Source organism: Labeo rohita, chromosome 2 (assembly GCF_022985175.1).
Source record: "Labeo rohita strain BAU-BD-2019 chromosome 2, IGBB_LRoh.1.0, whole genome shotgun sequence".
Lineage (NCBI taxonomy): Eukaryota > Metazoa > Chordata > Actinopteri > Cypriniformes > Cyprinidae > Labeo > Labeo rohita.
The window spans coordinates 10,158,012-10,176,432 of NC_066870.1; the positions used below are offsets into that span (position 1 = coordinate 10,158,012).

At 41.5% G+C, this 18,421-nt stretch overlaps 1 protein-coding gene across 4 annotated transcripts in view; it reads left to right on the forward strand.

Annotated features, from left to right (window-relative positions):
* The window catches only part of fgf12a (fibroblast growth factor 12a), a 142,357-nt gene that overhangs the window by 114,131 nt on the left and 9,805 nt on the right, over positions 1-18,421 (forward strand). For all 4 annotated transcript variants that reach the window (XM_051125705.1, XM_051125697.1, XM_051125686.1 and 1 more), the window contains one exon: positions 14,073-14,271. In XM_051125705.1, the coding sequence (XP_050981662.1) occupies positions 14,073-14,271 (199 nt within the window). The remainder of the gene's footprint in view (positions 1-14,072; positions 14,272-18,421) is intronic.

Genomic DNA, 18,421 nt, shown 5'->3' on the forward strand with positions numbered 1-18,421 from the left:
AAAAACTAAATTTTCAAACTTTACTCAATTTGAGCTATATATATTTATATACATATTGAGACTACAAGCTAGCTAAAGCTGGCAAATTGAGCTTATTCTGAGTTATGCCTGGCAGAAGACCCTCCCATGACGCGAATTCGCGTCTGTTGTGAAGCGAATTTCACACGCAAATGAAGCGAATTTCACGCGTGAGTGAAGCGAGTAAACTCAAAATGTTCAAGCGTCCAACTACGCGCAAATAAATCGCGCTATTCGCGCGTAGTTGGACGCTTGAACATTTTGACCAAGTCAAACCAAGTCGTGCCTGGTATGAACGCACAGTTAGAGTGAGATCAGATGTTTAATAGTTTTTTAATTTTCTATTTTTAGTAGACTATTTTATATCAGTGGAAGTAAGCATTTATTTCTCAGAATGACTAGTTCTATGTATATAAATTTTTTTTAAAGTGTTTGGATGCTGCATTTTAAAATTACGGTTGTGTTTTTTACTGCTACTTTAAAAAATCACCATAAATCAACCGTTCCGGATATCCCAAATCTGCTCGCAATGTAACATCTTCAGTATGTTGGCATCATGTTGACAAAGTTTGGTGTGAACTACGTAGTCCTGCTTGGAGGAGTATGAATTTGTTTATAGCCTGATTTTTCCAAAAATCCACATTCAAATCAAAATAGCAGACTTCCTGTTGGTCGCAGCTAATGGGTTTAAATTAGAAAGTTGTCCGGCTTGATGAGATAATAACAAAGAATCCTAAGAAAAACAATTGGGCTCTCGCCCTTTCAGGGCTCGGGCCCAAAAAATCCTAAGAAAAACAATAGGGCTCTCGCCCTTTCAGAGCAATTCCAAGAGGGTCCTCGCACCACCGGTGCTCGGGCCCTAAATAGCCAAGTAGATTTCATTTTAGAATCATACTAGGCTAAATTACCAGAATTGTATTATATATCACTACTATATTATTAAAGTAATCACAGTTAACCTATACTTTATTACTGTATTTTATACTTCTGTGTTGTGAAGGACCAGTGATGCCACAGGACTGATATGTGATGGATCATCACTTGACCATTTTTCTTGTGTTTTTCTCCTTCTCTATCATGCTTTCAGAACAAGAACCACTTAAAGACTCCCTGTAATGAGACATCACCCTAACAATGAGTCTCAGCTCACTGGACTTTGCAAGTCTTACCCTGTTATTTGTGTCTTTATGAAAAAGTGCCAATCCCCAAGTATGATATCATCACATTTTGTTGTTCTAATCGTCTAGGTTACATCTCTAACCCTCGTTCCCTGAAGGAGGGAACGGAGACGTTACGTCGAGTGACGTATTTGGGATTGTACGTGGGAGCCCAATCACCTCTGAGTTAAAAAGAAAAGGCCAGTGAAAACTGGCGAGTGGAGTCTGCATGGCAAGCCACTCCCCCGTACATACGGGTATATAAGATGGCGGCATGCATCCACTCATTCAGGTTTTTGCTGAGAAGCCGAGCCTAAAACCCGGCATTCAGCGTAGTTCAGGATGTGGCAAGGGGGATTTTTAGGGGAACACGGATTCTAATTTTTTCTCATGGAAAAAGTACTGAGACATGATGCCACAATCAGTGCTGGAGCACAGTCACGGACTACTCCGTCCAAGTCCGGGCTGTGGGGCATGGAGGACCCAGAGTTCAGAAAAAGAGGAACAACTGGGAAAAAGGCGCACGGATCCGCAAGGAATGGCCCAGCAAGCCGACCTCCCAGCGCTGGTGTTATGTTAACACACGGGAGGAAACAGGCTCTACGCGAAGGTTATAAAGTGGATTGGGCTCTAACTCCTAGGGGGTACGGCTCACCTTGGGACTCGTACGCCAAGGTGATGGCATCTACCACCCAATGGGCCAACCTCTGCTTGGAGACAGCATTCCCTTTCTGCTGTCCCCCAAAGCAGACAAAAAGCTGCTCAGAGCGTCTGAAGCTCCGGGTGCAGTCCACGTAAACTCGCAGGGCGCGAACAGGACACAGCAACGCTAAGGCTGGGTCTGCCTCCTCCGAGGGCAGAGCTTGCAGGTTCACCACCTGATCCTGAAAGGGGGTGGTGGGAACCTTGGACCTAATTCAAGGCACGCTTCGTTGACTGAGAATGCTTGCAGTTCCTCTACCCTCTTGATAGAGGCAAGCGCGGTCAGGAGCGCTGTCTTCAACGACAGGAATTTGAACTCAACTGAACCAAGTGGCTCGAACGGGGCTCTCTGTAAGCCTAGGAGAGACACATGGAGGTTCCACAGGTCGGGGTGTGGGTGCCAGATGGTGCCCATCCCCTGAGAAAGAAGGTCCTTCCTCAGGGGAATCTTCCAGGGAGGGGCTGTCGCGAGGAGCATGAGGTTGGCAAACCAGGTTTGGGTGGGCCAGTAAGGCGCAACCAGCAGAACCTGCTCCTCGTCCTCCCGGATCTTGCACAAGATCTGTGCAAGGAGGCTCACTGGGGGAAAAGCGTACTTGAGAAGACCCCGGGGCCAGCTGTATGCCAGTGCGTCCCTGCCGAGGGGAGCCTCGGTCAGGGAGTAAAAGAGCTGGCAGTGGGAGGATTTCGAGGTGGCAAACAGGTCTACCTGAGCCTCACTGAATCGACTCCAAATTAGCTGGACCACCTGGGGGTGGAGTTGCCATTCTCCAGGAAGGGTGAGCTGTCCTGAGAGTGCATCAGCTGCACAACTAAGCTCTCCTGGAATGTGAACAGCGCGCAGCGACTTGAGCCACGTCTGACTCCAGAGGAGGAGATGGTGGGCGAGTTACGACATGCGACAGGAGCGTGACCCCCCTGGTGGTTTATGTATGCTACGGTCACTGTCTTGTCCGTGCGGACTAGCACGTGTTTGTCTCGCAACATCGGAAGAAATCAATGAAGGGCGATAAACACTGTTAGCAACTCGAGGCAGTTGACATGCCAACGCAGTCGAGGTCCTGTCCAGGAGCAAACAGCACCCCAACTCGTCATGGAGGCATCTGTGTTGACCACTACATGCCTCGACACCTGTCCTAAGGGCACTCCTAACCGTAGGAATGCAGGGTCTGAAAAGTCCTAGGCTGAAAAGGTGGCGACATTGTGGGGTAACGCCAACCCAGAATGTCCCGCGAATGTCCCCATGCCCATCTCGAGATTCGGTCGTGTAGCCAATGCTGCAGCGGTCTCATATAGAGCAGGCCGAGTGGCGTGACTGCGGCTTTGGCTGCCATATGTCCCAGGTGCCTCTGGAAATGTTTGAGAGGGACCGCTGTTTTGTGCCTGAATAGTTCCAGACAGTTCAGCATTGACTGCACATGCTCGTTCGTGAGGCACGCTGTACTGTTGACCGAATCCAACTCCATACCGAGAAAAGAGATGCTCTGCACAGAGGAAAGCTTGGTCTTCTCCCAGCTGACCCGAAGCCCCAAATAGCTGAGGTACTGAAGCACCAGGTCCCTGTGCTGACACAACAGATCTCGCGAGTGAGCTATTATCAGCCAGTCGTCGAGATAGTTGAGGATGTGGATGGAGGGTTGTCCAGCCGAGTCATCAGCCTCAGCCGGCGGCAAGTCCTCCTCTGCGGGGGCTGCCCAGTTGGAGACTGACGCTGAACTGGTGGCCATGCTCCTCCGGGCGGCCAAGAGCATTGACCTGGAGGTGCCTAAAGCACCTTCTCCTGAGTGCTCCTCTCCGTGTCAGTAAACTATAAATCCATTCTTCTTTCTGTGAGTGACTGAAGCATTCCCATGTATCACAGCAAACTATGCTGTAGACTGTATGCAAGAACAGCATGCTTTTCAGTTTATTAATTACTGTAAATAAGTGTATAATAAAAGTTAACATAAACATTAAATGTGTAACATTAATTAAAATACATTAAGTAGAATATACTATTAATATATTTATGTATTAATCAGTCAATAACCAATCATAACCCGCTTTGGGCATATAAAGTGTGTGCGGCGTGCCTACCTGGATGTTATGACATCAGCGCGAAACCACATTTCAAAAAAACGTTTCAGCAGAGGTATGTGCAGTTGGTCGTTTGATTTCAGTTAACTAGCCTAGTAGTTTTATTTTTGCATGTTTACTTAAAACTTGGAAAATCTTTCGTTTAGACACACTCACTAACGCAACCAGTGTAAGCCAGCAGCTGCTATGAACACAGATAGTGTTGCCAGAAATGCAGCTGCCTTGTGTTAGCCACAATATCCTGTGTACTGGCCAAAATGAAGAAGGAATTATGAGTAGGGATGGGCGTATCGATCCCGAAGTATCGATATATAGATACTGATGCGAGTATCGAACGTATCGGTACACAAATAAAAAATATCGATACTAAGGTGTGTTTTATTTACCAGTGATTTTGTTTATTTAACAAAAAATAATGCATACAATATGCATTGAATTCGATGTAAGACCTAAGTTAGCAAATAATTGTGCAGGATGGAACTATTTTCCTGCTCATCTGAACCAAGTTGCAAGACAGAACCGATCAATCACAGAGTCTGTTCACTCACTTCAGACAGTGCATTCAAACAAGGCTGCGTTTTCCAAAAGTATTATAAGAAAGCACTGATGCTTTTGGGAATGGCAGCCCAGAACAATTTGCTTATCAGAGGACAGAAAAAAAAAAACATATTTGAGTTATTTCACAATAAACAATTTAAAATTGTAGCCTAAATAATTTGTGCAATTAATTGATTTAAATTAACATTTAACGTAATTGATTTAATTGATCATGTTCTATTTTCTAGTAATGTTAATAAAAATCATATATTGTCAGAATAAAAATATTGCATTTTAAGTGTGTAACAGCCTGTCCTTAATGAAACTAAGTATTTAAACTATAAGTTTTGTAGTTACCACTACAGTAAACATATTTTATCTAAGTGTAAAAAATATAATTTAATAAGTTGCAATTAAGGCATATTTAATGTTAAAATGTATTTCAAATATAAAGTTAAGGGGTTTCATTACATACTTTACTTTTGTCAATTTAATAAATGTAATAATTTAAAAGTTACGTTTAGAAGTATTGTATCGGTATCGATATTGATGATACTGGCCTTAAAAGTATCGGTATCGTATCGAAAACAAAATAAGTGGTATCGTCCATCCCTAATTATGAGGCTTGTTTGAGGTGCGTCTAGCCTCGCCTGAAATTTAGGCAGGGGTAGACGGCTCCAGTGAGGGGAGGAGTGAATATAAAGAATTTAATAAATGAGACTACAGATAGCATACAACTAAACTAACCACATAATGAAGGAAAGTAAGGAAAGAGAGAAGAACAAAAGAATGTCAGCATTTAGCATCAATTAACCACAACCTTATGAGAATCATCAGTCAGTTACTTGAAGATAAAAACTGTCAGAAACTCAAAGGCCAAAGCACTGTTCTGCTTAGCATCTTTTGGATGGTGGGAGAGACTCTTGTAAATTTAGCACCGCTATAAATGTAATCTGTGGAGCTAGGTGTGTCAAAAGACTAAAAGGGTCACTGAGACATAAAGCCCAAACGACCATCAGTGATCCTATGTAGACGCTACACATGATATCAGAAACATATATATATATATATATATATATTTAGAAGAGAATGCAACATCATGGTTGTTTGAACCAATAAGCATTAAGCTGTATCGTCAGTAAGTCATTGTCCATCATGCTTCTGGTCAGCGCAGCTGGATGAGAGCAACTGCACTCGACTGCATGGCCGACTCACTGTTACAAGAGGTTTTTGGCAGACATCATTGTGTCATCAGAGCAAGGCTAATCTCGCGTAGCCAGACCTTCAGACTGGTGGCAGAAGGTCTGGGAACCTTAGCTGCTTTGAGTAGCCAAAGCCCACCCAAGAGGCCATATGACTGACAGGTAAAGCAATCGATCACATTTTGTTTTGTGCTGTATCATGCCCCTACAATAACAGATCAGTATGTAAAACTTTTGGATGTATTTTAAAGATTTTGTGCCGTGAACGTGAAAATTTTTACATACTTTTAAAAATCCACCGCTCATCATCACAGTTACAGTCATGGCCAAAAATATCGGCACCCTTGCAATTCTGTCAGAAAATGCAACACTTATCTCAGAAAATTGTTCCAATTGAAAATGCTTTGGTATTCACGTGCTTATTGTTTTTGTTTGCATTGCAACAACACAAAAAAACAGAGAAGAAAAGTCAAACTTGATAAAATTTCGCAGAGAACTCAAAAATGGACTGGACAAAATTATTGGCACCTTGTCAAAATTGTAAGAAATAATTGCTTTTCAAGCATGTGATGCACCTATAATTTGTATTTAGACACAGTTAAAATGTTAAAATGGAGATATTTTGAGTCAACTGTTGTGTTGTGTGTCAAACTGAGCATGGAGAAAAGAAAGAAGTGTAAAGAGTTGTCTGTGGATTTGAGAGAAGAAATTGTGGAAAAACATGATCTCACAGGCTACAAGTCAATCTTCAGAGATCTTAATGTTCCTGTGTCCACTGTGGACAATATCATCAAGAGGTTTACAGCCCATGGCACTGTAGCTAACCTCCCTGAACATGGACAAGTCCATCTTCAGAGATCTTAATGTTCTAGTGTCCACTGTGCACAATATCATAAAGAGGTTTACAGCCCATGGCACTGTAGCTAACCTCCCTAAACATGGACGGAAGAGCAAAATATATGAAAAATTACCACAAAGGATTGTTCGAATGGTGGATAAAGAACCCAGATTAACTTGCAAACAAATTCAAGCTGATCTGCAGACACAGTATCAACAGTGTCAGCTCGCACTATCCCTTGCCATCTGAATGTAAAGGGACGCTATGGTAGGAGACCCAGGAGGATGCCACTGCTGACACAAAGGCATAAAAACGCAAGACTGGAGTTTGCCAAAACTTACCAAAAACAACAATCCTTCTGGGAAGAACGTACTGTGGACAGATGAGACAAAAGTAGAGCTTTTTGGTAAAGGACATCATGACACTGTTTACAAAAAAAGAAATGAGGCTTTCAAAGAAAAGAACACAGTCCCTACAGTCAAACATGATGGAGTTTCAAAGATGTTTGGGGTTGCTTTGCTGCTTATGGCATTGGATGCCTTGACTGTGTGAACGGTATCATGAAATCTGATGATTACCAAAGAATTTTGGAGCGCAACTTAGTGGCCAATGTCAGAAAGCTGCGTCTCCACCAGAGGTCATGGGTCTTCCAGCAGGAAAATGACCCAAAACACTTCAAAAAGCACATGGGTACAAACAAAGCACTGGAGAGTTCTAAAATGGCCAGCAATGAGTCCAGATCCGAATCCCATAGAACACCTGTGGAGAGATCTCAAAACAGCAGTTGGTAGAAGGCATCCCTCAAATCTGAATAGACTCCAGTTTGCAAAAGAATAGTGATCCAAAATATTAGTAGAGAGGTGTAAGACATTAAAGTGTAAGACAATTATGTTCCTATTTGTTCTCTGTTTTTGCCATGGGATTGACATCCCATGGTAATAGGAATTCACAAGCTCCAGTCTGGATCCAGAACACTTAAGAAAAGATGATGCCAACCCCACAGAGGACTTCAGATGATGCCAACCCTGAAAACATACAGCACTACCGTATTCTGCTACTAATTTATAGTGTTCTTTGTCTGTTTGATTACGTCATTAATTGATCTTTACCACACATCTCTACCATATGTACATCAAGCTACTACTACATATATTGTAAAAATGTCAATTTGGTGTAAAGCTGCTTTGCAACGATATGTATCGTGAAAAGCGCTATACAAATAAATTTGAATTGAATTGAACATTCATTCATGGTACAGTAAGTGATTGATTTCATTTATTTTTTCCAAAGGGGGTCAATAATTTTGTCCAGTGCATTTTTTGGGTTCTGTGTAGAATTGTATCAGATTTGACTTTTCTTCTCTGTTTTTTTTGTGTTGTTCCAATGCAAAACAAAAAACAAACAAACAAACAACAACAACAACAACAAAAAACATATGAGTACCAAAACATTTGCAACTGCAAAACTTTTCTGAGAGAAGGGTTGCATTTTCTGACAGAATCTGATGATATTTTTGGTCATGACTGTATAAACAGGATGGCTTTCTTCTTTTGTGAGGAGGTTTGGCATCTTTGTTTCCAGGTGGAATGTTAAAGAATGCGACAAGTACGTCTCCCAGAAATCCTGTATAATTTAACCAATCTGATGACGACTTCAAAACTCCTGAAGTGTTTCCACTTTTGCGTACTGTATACATCAGACGTTTAGCCAGTGATCATTGTGACAACGGGGCCTGAGACTAGAGCAAGGTGGACTGCCCTCGGACACATTTCTAACCAACATGCATCTTGCGGTGATCACTGGTGATCGGTACTGTGCAGATTTTGCTCATCTCAAACAAGCCTATGCTCATTGACCGTTTTTTGTTCAGCAACACTAGCTTTCTAGCTCCCACTTAGCACAGACCCTGCCCTCATTGTACTGTTGTGTATTGTAAACTCAAAGATTTTTACATCACAAGATGTTGGGAAGCAGCAGTTGTATTTGCTTGGTAACAGTTGTGGAATTTATGCTGGTCAGACAAAGAGGGACTGATTGACTAAGATAGTGAAGATCTAAAACATTTGATTACATACTTTTCACATAATGTATTACACAGATACATGTATTTATCATTCGGCCATGAAATTTACTTTAAAACAATTCTAAAGACTCTAAATGGGACACTCTACTAGCCATTCAGTGTAAATGAGGTTTGAATACTCTTTGACTGAAGAACTTCTAGCACAGTGTTAAACTGGTATCGAGCCAGTCTCACTTGTAGTTGTTCTACATTTATACCCCCTCATAACTGTCAATTCATATTTCATGTTATAGGTACAGCATAAATTAATGTAAATAAAATATACATGGTCTCCAGAGTGTGCATTTTATTACATACATTGTCATCAGTTGAATGCGGTCCATTGCAGGACTTGACACACAAGACAATCTCTGCTTTGACAGCTCTTTCATATCCTCAATAAACAAAAAACATAAGAGGCCACTTGAAAAATATCCAAAAACTATATTTTCATACACTTTTAAGTTTTAAGTGTAAGCCGCTGGCTTACACTGGTCACGTTAATGAGTGTGTCTACACAAACGCATTAACTTCTTAAACTTTGGTAAACATGCAAAAACAATTAAATCTGAACTAAAATCAAACGATCAACTGCATATACCACTGCTGAATCGTAACTTGAACTGTGGTCTCGTGCTGATGACATAACATCCAGGTAGGCACACCCAGAGCATGTGCTTCATACGCCCACAGCGGGTTATGATTGGTCGATTGATAGGCTTAGGCTAAAGAGTATGAGTGATCCGCATAAGAGGAGTTTGCTGCCAGGAATGTCTCAAAAATAAACAAATCGAAGACTATTCACACATGAATGGCGATTAAATCCGTTAAAATTCAGTCAGTGAATTTTAAACATTCAAAAGTTTAGTACACAGTTGTACATCTGTTAATTGTGTTTTGCATTTGTGAAATGTATTTTATAAATATATATATATTCTTGTTATTTTGTGCATGTGAATTGTTTTTTGTGATTTTTTTTTCGTGAACATGAATTAGATTTTGTGCATGTGAATTTCATGCATGTGTGCTTTGTGACTAATCTCACTCTATACAAAACACACCACAGGAAACAATTTTTTATGGTTTTAATTTTTAAAAGTTGATGGTTTGTAGTAGTATTTGTAATAGAAACCATTAGAGTTTCTATTGTTTTTGTTTTTCAACAAAGTACCATTTTTCAGAAAGTTGTAGACAGAAATGTATTTTCACTATGGCCTATAACTCAGAAGTGTGATCTATTAATACCAGGTGGTATTTTGTAAAAATGTAGAAATACTTAAGTATAATTTCAGTTTGAATATAATTTGCACATTGTTACTTTCGACTACGTTGGTTGGGACGAAAGTAACACACAGGTGGGTCAAAAGTAATACAACAATACATTTTGTGTTACTCTTGTTTTTATTAAATATACATGAATATGACATTGTTAATATGTAACTGCAAACATATTTTATCCTTAATATTTGCAAAAAATTACATTTAAGTTTCATCAAATGTTTCAAAACCTGAGTGTACAAACATGAATTGTTTATAGTATTCATTTATTTATTCAACATTTTGAACGAACAATAATGAACAATATGAAAATTAAGTTAAATTAGCATAATATAAACTCTCAACATAATTTAACAGTAGGCCTATTCATGTTTCCATCCAGTTGTTTATATGCATAAATTCAAAATGTGCATAAAAACATCTGGAAACACTGCAAATTCATAGGTGGAGATGGAAAAGCTAAGGTATGGCTAAAACCTATATATAACTAAGGTAAATGCGATGTAGCAACAGCCCTGAGACTGATATTCCTGACAGATAGGCTTATGTCCAGAAACGCCCCCTCATATGAACATGTGGCTGAATCAGACCTCTGTCTGTCTTTCTGACCCTCACTCTTGGCATGTTCTTTTGGTATAATACAACATAAACATTTATAATAAACGTTTTAATAAATGATGAAGACGCAAAAAGTCATCAAATTAGCATGCAAGAAAAAGAAACACTTGTTGTCACTGTAGAGGGACAAAAGTAACAAGTGCTACTTTCGTCCCAACAGGAACTCCTGACATTTAAATCTGATTTACTTCTATACTGAAAAACTTAAAAAAGCCAAACTTCAGGATGTATTACAGCACTAAATAACATGTAGATTGATCATTACTGTGACACATGAAACAACAAACACAACAACTAATTTGAAAAAAATTACTGCTTTAATAATTTACCTATTGTATTCGAAAACTGCTTTCCAGACCTAACCGCCGGAAACAATGATGAAATCACATTATATTTCTCAGCTCAGTCAAGGGTTGCGTGCTGAATGTGCTGTCATAGCTTGGAAAGCAAATATAGTACGGGCTCTTAAAAAAATAGCTTTGTTACTTTTGTCCCTTGTTACTTTCGTCCCCACTCTCCCCTATGTGATCAGTGCCGTTTCTGAAGAGTGTATTGAATAACAGGTGTAAGACATAATCAGTGAACAACCAAGGAAATAGACCGGGTGACAACAAAAGTCCTGGAGGCCAAGTCGCAGCAAAGAGCAGTGCCTCAGAGAAATTAAGCTGTTGAGAAAGCTGCTGACTGAATGAAATGCATGCATACATGAATAAAGTGTACATAGTGCATGTTAACACTCTTAAAAATAAAATAAAATAAAATAAAATAAAATAAAATAAATATTGCAATCTTGAGTTCACCTGGTGTTGACATGATGAACCACAGTGGTTTAAACAACAAAGGTGCAACCAAGTTACTATGGTTTTGGGAAATAGTCAGAATAGTTAATTTCTCCAACATTGCATCTTACTATAGTGGTTAAGTGGCAAATTACGTTGTTGTACGGGAAACGCACACCAGAGGTTTTGTTTGAAATGTAGCATTTATGTATGTATGTATATATTTAGTGCATTTATCTTATTTATTCTGCATGTAGCTTATGCAGATATGAAAGAACTGTGTCATGCCTTATTTCCCCAATAACTCATTAATTTCTTCTTTAGAAACCTTCACATGGTGTTCAGGTCATTTTGACCCAGAGAGGATTTTCCTTATTCCTGAAAATGCTGGTTAATGCCTTTTTTTATTATTATTATTTTTTTATTTTTTTATTTTATTTTTATTTATTTTTTTGTGGCTAATTTTGTCAATATTAAATAAAATATAAAAAGTGCAGTGTTTAGCACAGTAGCCTATTGTCAATTTAAAAAATAAATACAAAACTGGTCATAACTGAAAGAAAACAAGTTGACAAAATGATTGAATCCAGTATTTGGTGATAATATTGCATAACAAGATAAGTTTCCGTTTACTTTGCACCAATCCTGGGTTTAAGGTACCATGAAAGTGGCTTGGCATGAGAAGTGAATCACACTTGCTCTGTGTTGAAAGACATGTGATTGGCTGTTCGCCACTGATGTACCCGATCATGTGCACATGCTCCACAAACTCAGGATCAAAGCCTGAGTTGACAAAGAAAGTTGATGATGAGCGTCATGGTACCACCAAAGCCGGATTGATGTGAATTGGTTTTGTCAGCTTGAAACTAATCCTGTAACTCTGAATTTGTTCAACTAGCATCAAGGAACAGGTATTTTTAAAAGTATTGTTATGTTTTTAAATTGCGCATTTATGAATTATGCACTGAATGAATGAAACGCATTTGTCCATGATTCACTCCGTCTCGAATCGCGCTCACGGAAAGTACTTGAGAAACAGCTGTCTCTATCATGGCTCTGTACGCTTTCAACCCGTTTTTTAGTCTCGAGCAAGACACTGTACGACATTCATGTTACATGATTTGTCTGATTTTTCACGTAGAAAGGGTAACAGTGGACCGCATTAAAAGAAATGAACATTTACATTTGATAGCCGCTGACCCACTTAAAAATGGAACTAAAAATAAATCATCTTTGAGAGCAAGGGGGCCCCTACGCAGCTTGCGTATTTTGCGTGTAGGGAGGATCGGCTCTGCCCATTCTTTTCTTTTCTTTTCTTTTCTTTTCTTTTCTTTTCTTTTCTTTTCTTGTTCTCTTGTTAGATTTATTTCATTTTCCAAATGCTGTTCCGAACCTGATTTTAATCTAAATTGGCAGTGTACTGAAATGCATTTTAAAGTGACCCTATTATGGATTATAAAAAGGTTCATATTTTGGTTTTGGGAGTCCCCAACAACAGGCTTACATGCATCCAAGGTCAAAAAAACACTTTTATTGTTTTATAATATGAATTAAATTTGACCTTATTTGCTCAATGACTCCCAAACGGTTAGCTAAATGACTCATTTCCTACTCTGCGTGGGTCCAGTGACCCAATCTGTGGTGATTAGTATACTGTGTGCAGCACATTTTGTTAATTATTATTTTATTTTATTTTTTTGTAAAGGGCATTTGACCCTTCTTGCAAGTTCACTTTGTAAACACTGGGGTGGTACTTCTAGAGCGATGTAGGAGGAGTTTTAATTTGGAGAAGAAAATGAGTTGGGAATTTTTAGACATACCCAACTGTACCCTAACGGATTTACCCTCACAGTGCAGAGCTCAGGGTCTTCTCCACAGGAATCCCTCCGCTCAAGTGTTTGAGTGAGGGGGGTTCAATTTTTCCTAGGTCTGTGTGCTCAACAAGTAGGCAGGCAATATGCTAATGTTTCAAGATGATGTCAACTTTAAACAGCTTAAGATTCGTTCTAAAAACCACTTGTTTTCATTATTCGGAATCAACTCTTTCTTTTGAAAGACAATCACTTTATACACGGAGCACTTTCAGATTTAAAACTTTGCAGGATGTTTTCATTCACTTGAAGCAGGGTTACACGGTGCATGAAAGGTAATTTTCAAAAAATCCAAAATGGGGGCACTTTCAAATAAGGAATATGTAAATAAACTGCAGAAACCTACAACAAAAAAACAAACAAACAAACAAACAAAAAAAAAACAACAACATTGTCATTGTAGAAAAAACATCCTAGGCATGTTTTATGTCAGTTATACAGTTACAATAGATCAACATTTGTGCAGGTTCTTATTTCATACCACTGATATAAATGCCCTTTCCAACCTTTTCTTTGGGACTCAAAGGTCAAACTGCATTTAAAAGTTGTTGCCAGGTGCAGGGACAGCCTGTGCATTGTGGTCAGGATGAGGTCTTTAGTTCATCAGTTTTGGCTAGAGTCCTCCAAGCCACATTTACCTTTGTAGCATCCCTAGCAAGATAGCGTCTGCTACATGACAGTATGTCACCTGACGCAGATAAGAGACGCTAACTCCTGCTGCCTCGCTCTAACTCCCACAGATCGGTGACTGTTTTGTACACAGACATATAAAGTCACACACACTTCTCATAGTCCTTCAAGCCACATATACAAATCCTGGCAGCCTCCTTGGGGACTCCTTAATAGGATTGTTTGACCTCTCTTTCTCCTTTTCCCACCGATCACGGGATGAGTTAATTCACATGTGTTTTTTTTTTTTTTTTTTGACCCTCAGGAGATGTTCACACCTGAATGTAAATTCAAGGAGTCTGTGTTTGAGAACTACTACGTTATCTACTCATCCACCATGTACCGTCAACAGGAGTCAGGTCGAGCCTGGTTCCTGGGCCTCACCAAGGAGGGTCAGGTCATGAAAGGCAACCGAGTAAAGAAAACCAAGCCCTCTTCACACTTTGTACCAAGACCCATTGAAGGTGAATTATTTATTTATTTGTGTTTACAGCATTCAATAACTCTTTTATATAATTCAGTACCAAATGAAATTATATTAAAAAGTGACCAAAATAAAAAATAATATATTACATATTGCATGTATATCGTATATACAGTGGAATTTGTTTTTATTCCAACCCATTTTTACTCTCAAAGGATTAAAAACTGCAAAGCGTACTATTAAAGGAGAACTCCACTTCCAGAACAACAATTGACACATAATTTACTCACCCCCTTGTCATCCAAGATGTTCATGTCTTTCTGTCTTCAGTTGTGCAGAAATGATGGGTTTTGAGGAAAGCATTTCAGGATTTTTCTCAATATAATGGACTTCATTGGTGCCCCGATTTTGAACTTCCAAAATGTAGTTTAAATGCAGTTTCAAAGGGCTCTAAATGATCTCAGCCAAAGAAGAAGGGTCTTATCTAGTGAAACAATTGGTTATTTTTTTCAGAAAATAAAAATCTGTATACTTTTTAAGCACAAAAACTTGTGTAGCACAGGCTCTGGGATGCGCGTTCACGGCACTACGTACTATTGAGTCATATCGAAAGGTCACGCAGAATGTAGGTGGAACTACAGACCCAGTGTTGCACGCAAAGACTAAGAAAGTGCAAGTAAATCAAACACTGTTTACAAACATAAAGGTACAACGATGTCGGACGATTCTGAAGTTGTAGGAGAAAATAAGATGGAGTTTTTCGCCATTCTCTACCTTTTTGAGAATTTAAAATTTAAAATTTTGAGAATTTAGACGTGATTCGTAGTAGTGATGGGAACTTCGGATCATTTTACCGACTCAGACCTTTCAGTCTCATTCAGCAAAATGAACAAATCTTTTTTCGAGCCATTTCGTTCATTTTAGCAAAATACAATTAAAATGTTACATGTTACTTCCCTAACACATCTACTGCCTACACAAATGCTGATCATACTACAAACAAGACAAAACTATAATGTTATAAGAAACTTGCACAGTTTTATCACAGGTAGAATGCAGAATGTTTCAGTACAAGCATTTCAGTCATATGCAATATTAATATAAAATTTATGCAATATTTTAAACATTTAACTCACAGGAGAAAATCAACCCTTCCAACACAAGCTGCAGGATTCAGTTTTAACTGATCATGGGTGTAATGCCACGCCAGCAGAGGGAACCCTCACCCATGGACTGACTGTTACCGCTCCCTCTGCTGCTTCTATAGTTACTTCCTGTTTGGCAGCCATGTAAGGAGGGCCATGCCAAACAGGCATTGCGAAGTATTGTTTTGCCTGTGCGGACTCTAGCGTTTTCCCTATTTCATTGCCTTGTTTTGTTATTTCCACGGTTTGGTTTCATAGTCATAGTTTTTGCCTTGTTTCTTTGCCCTGTTTATTTTGCTACTTTGGACTGCTCACTTGGATTTTGACCTTCTGTCTGTTCATTTGGATTTTGCTTTTCTCTTACCCTACGTATTACTGTTTGTCTGGAGATCGACCCTGCCTGTCTTGACTACGTTGTGTTTAATAAAGCTTATATCTGTATCTATCACGCTTCTCACAAGTCCAGTTACAGTATACTTTGCCTACCAAAGATCCAGCGGCTTACAGAACACACGACCAACAATCACCATGGATCCAGCATCACGCCTCTTCCGCCTCCGCCAAGGTAACCAACCTATTGAGAATTATGTCACTGATTTTTGTGAACTGTGCCATTTGGTGACTTTCAATGATGTGGCGCTTAAGGACATTTTTCGGGCATGGATTAAATGAACCCATTCGTTCCTGCCTACCTGGAGGAAAGATTCACTGTCACTGGAGCAATATATTGACTTTGCCTTGCTTTTAAGTGGCTCTACGTTTACTGTCGGGATTGCGGATGAGGAGCCCTGCAATCCTACAGTACCCATCACACCAGAGCATTTTCGCACCCCAACCTTCATGTCCAGTATTGTCACCATCATGCCAGAGCCCCCTCATGTCAAGCCTGCCAAGCCAAAGTCTGCTCAAGTCATGTCCACCAAGCCACAGCCTTCTCATGCCAAGCCTGCCAAACCACAACCTGCTCACGTCATGTCTTCTGCTCCAAGGCCTGCTCACGTCACGTCTTCTGCTTCAGGGCCTGCTCACGCCATGCCTGCCGCTCCAGGGCCTGCTCACGCCGTGCCTGCCACTTCCTGCCATCCCCAAGCCTGTTCACAAGATGGCCGCCATCTCCAAGTCTGTTCATAAGATGGCTGCCCCATCTGAGTCCCTGGCCAAGATGGCTGCCACACCTGAGCCTCATCATGCCAAAATCATCTCAACCGAATCTCATCCCATCATGTCTGCCATACCCAAGGCAAATCAAGTAATGCCTGATCCTCCGGTATCAAGTCAAGTCAGGGCTGCACTTTCAGTGCCAAGTCAAGTGACAGCTGTGTTTCCTGAGCCACGTGAAGTTACAGCTGTCCTCCATGAGTCAAGCCAAGTCACAGCTGTTGTTCCTGAATCAAGCCAAGTTACAGCTGTCCTCCATGAGTCAAGCCAAGTCACAGCTGTTCTCTATGAGTCAAGCCAAGTCACAGCTGTTCTCCATGAGTCAAGCCAAGTCACAGCTGTTGTTCCTGAATCAAGCCATGTTACAGCTGTTGTTCCTGAGTCAAGCCACGTTACAGCTGTTGTTCCTGAGTCAAGCCAAGTTACTGCTGTTGTTCTCAAGTCAAGTCATGGCAGACCTCCCTGAGTCAAGTCAAGTCACGGCAGACCTCCCTGAGTCAAGTCAAGTCACGGCAGACCTCCCTGAGTCAAGTCAAGTCACGACAGACCTCCCTCAGTCAAGTCAAGTCATGGCTGATCTACCTCAGTCAAATCAAGACACAGCTGCGCTCCTAACAGAGCCTCTTCATGACATGGCTGCTATCGTAGAGCCTCGCCAAGCCACGGCCGTCATGCCAGAACCTCGCCAGGTCCTGTCTGACCTTCCAAAGCCATGTCATGTTTCAGCTGATCCTCTAAAGCCTTGTCACGTCTCAGCTGACCTCCTGAAGCCTCATCACGTCTCAGCTGATTGTCTACAGCCTCGTCACGTCTCAGCTGACCTTCTAGAGCCTCGTCACGTCTCAGCTGACCCCCCAGAGCCTTGTCACGTATCAGCTGACCCCCCAGAGCTTTGTCACGTATCAGCTGACATCCCAAAGCCTCATCAGGTCTTAGCCGTCCTTCCAAAGTCTTGCCAGGTCTCGTCTCATCTCCCAAGCCACGCAGAGTCCATGCTCCCAACCCACGCAGAACCCACGCTCCCAAGCCACATGTCCACAGCGTCCACACCCTCAAGACCGGCAGGCATCCCACTATCAGCTGTGCTGCCTGTCATGGCGATCGCCATATTAAGCGTGTGGGCTGCCTTGTCTGACCACGAGTCTGCTCCCAAGGCCTCGGCTGACCACGAGTCTGTGCCAGAGGCCTCTCCTGTCCAAGATTTTGCACCAATGCCTCCAGAGATGTCAGCTTACGCCGTAGATCCTCCAAAGGAGGCAGCGTCCATTCATGAACTCACTGCCACGTCGGTCCACGAATCTGCTCCAGAGATCTCGTCTGACCATGAATCTGTGCCAATGTCCCCGGAGGTGGCGGCTCCGGCTGCAGAACCTCCTATGGGGGCAGCCCATCATGTCACGGCCAGGGAGGCCTATCATGAACTCTCTGCCTGTCGTGTCACAGCCAAGGAGGCCAAGGAAATCGTCTATGGACTCTCTGCTCTGCTATGGATGTCTTTTGTTCCACTGTGGGTATTTTTGCTCCTGTCTGCTCTGCCTGCCCTGCCATGGCTTCCTGCTCTGCCTGCCCCGCCATGGTTTCCTGCTCTGCCTGCCCCGCCATGGCTGCCTGCTCTGCCTGCCCAGCCATGGCTCCCTGCTCTCCCTGCTCCACCATGGCTCCAGGCTCCTCAGAATCTACCATGGTGGACTTCTCCTCCAAGGTTCCACTGTCTGCCACAGCTCCACGGCCAAGGTCCTCCAGGGTTCCAGTGTCTGCCACAGCTCCACGGCCCAGGTCCTCCAGGGTTTCACTGTCTGCCACTGCTCCACGGCCCAGGCCCTCCAGTGTTTCACTGTCTGTCACTGCTCCACGATCCAGGCCCACCTCCTCTGCACGGACCTGACC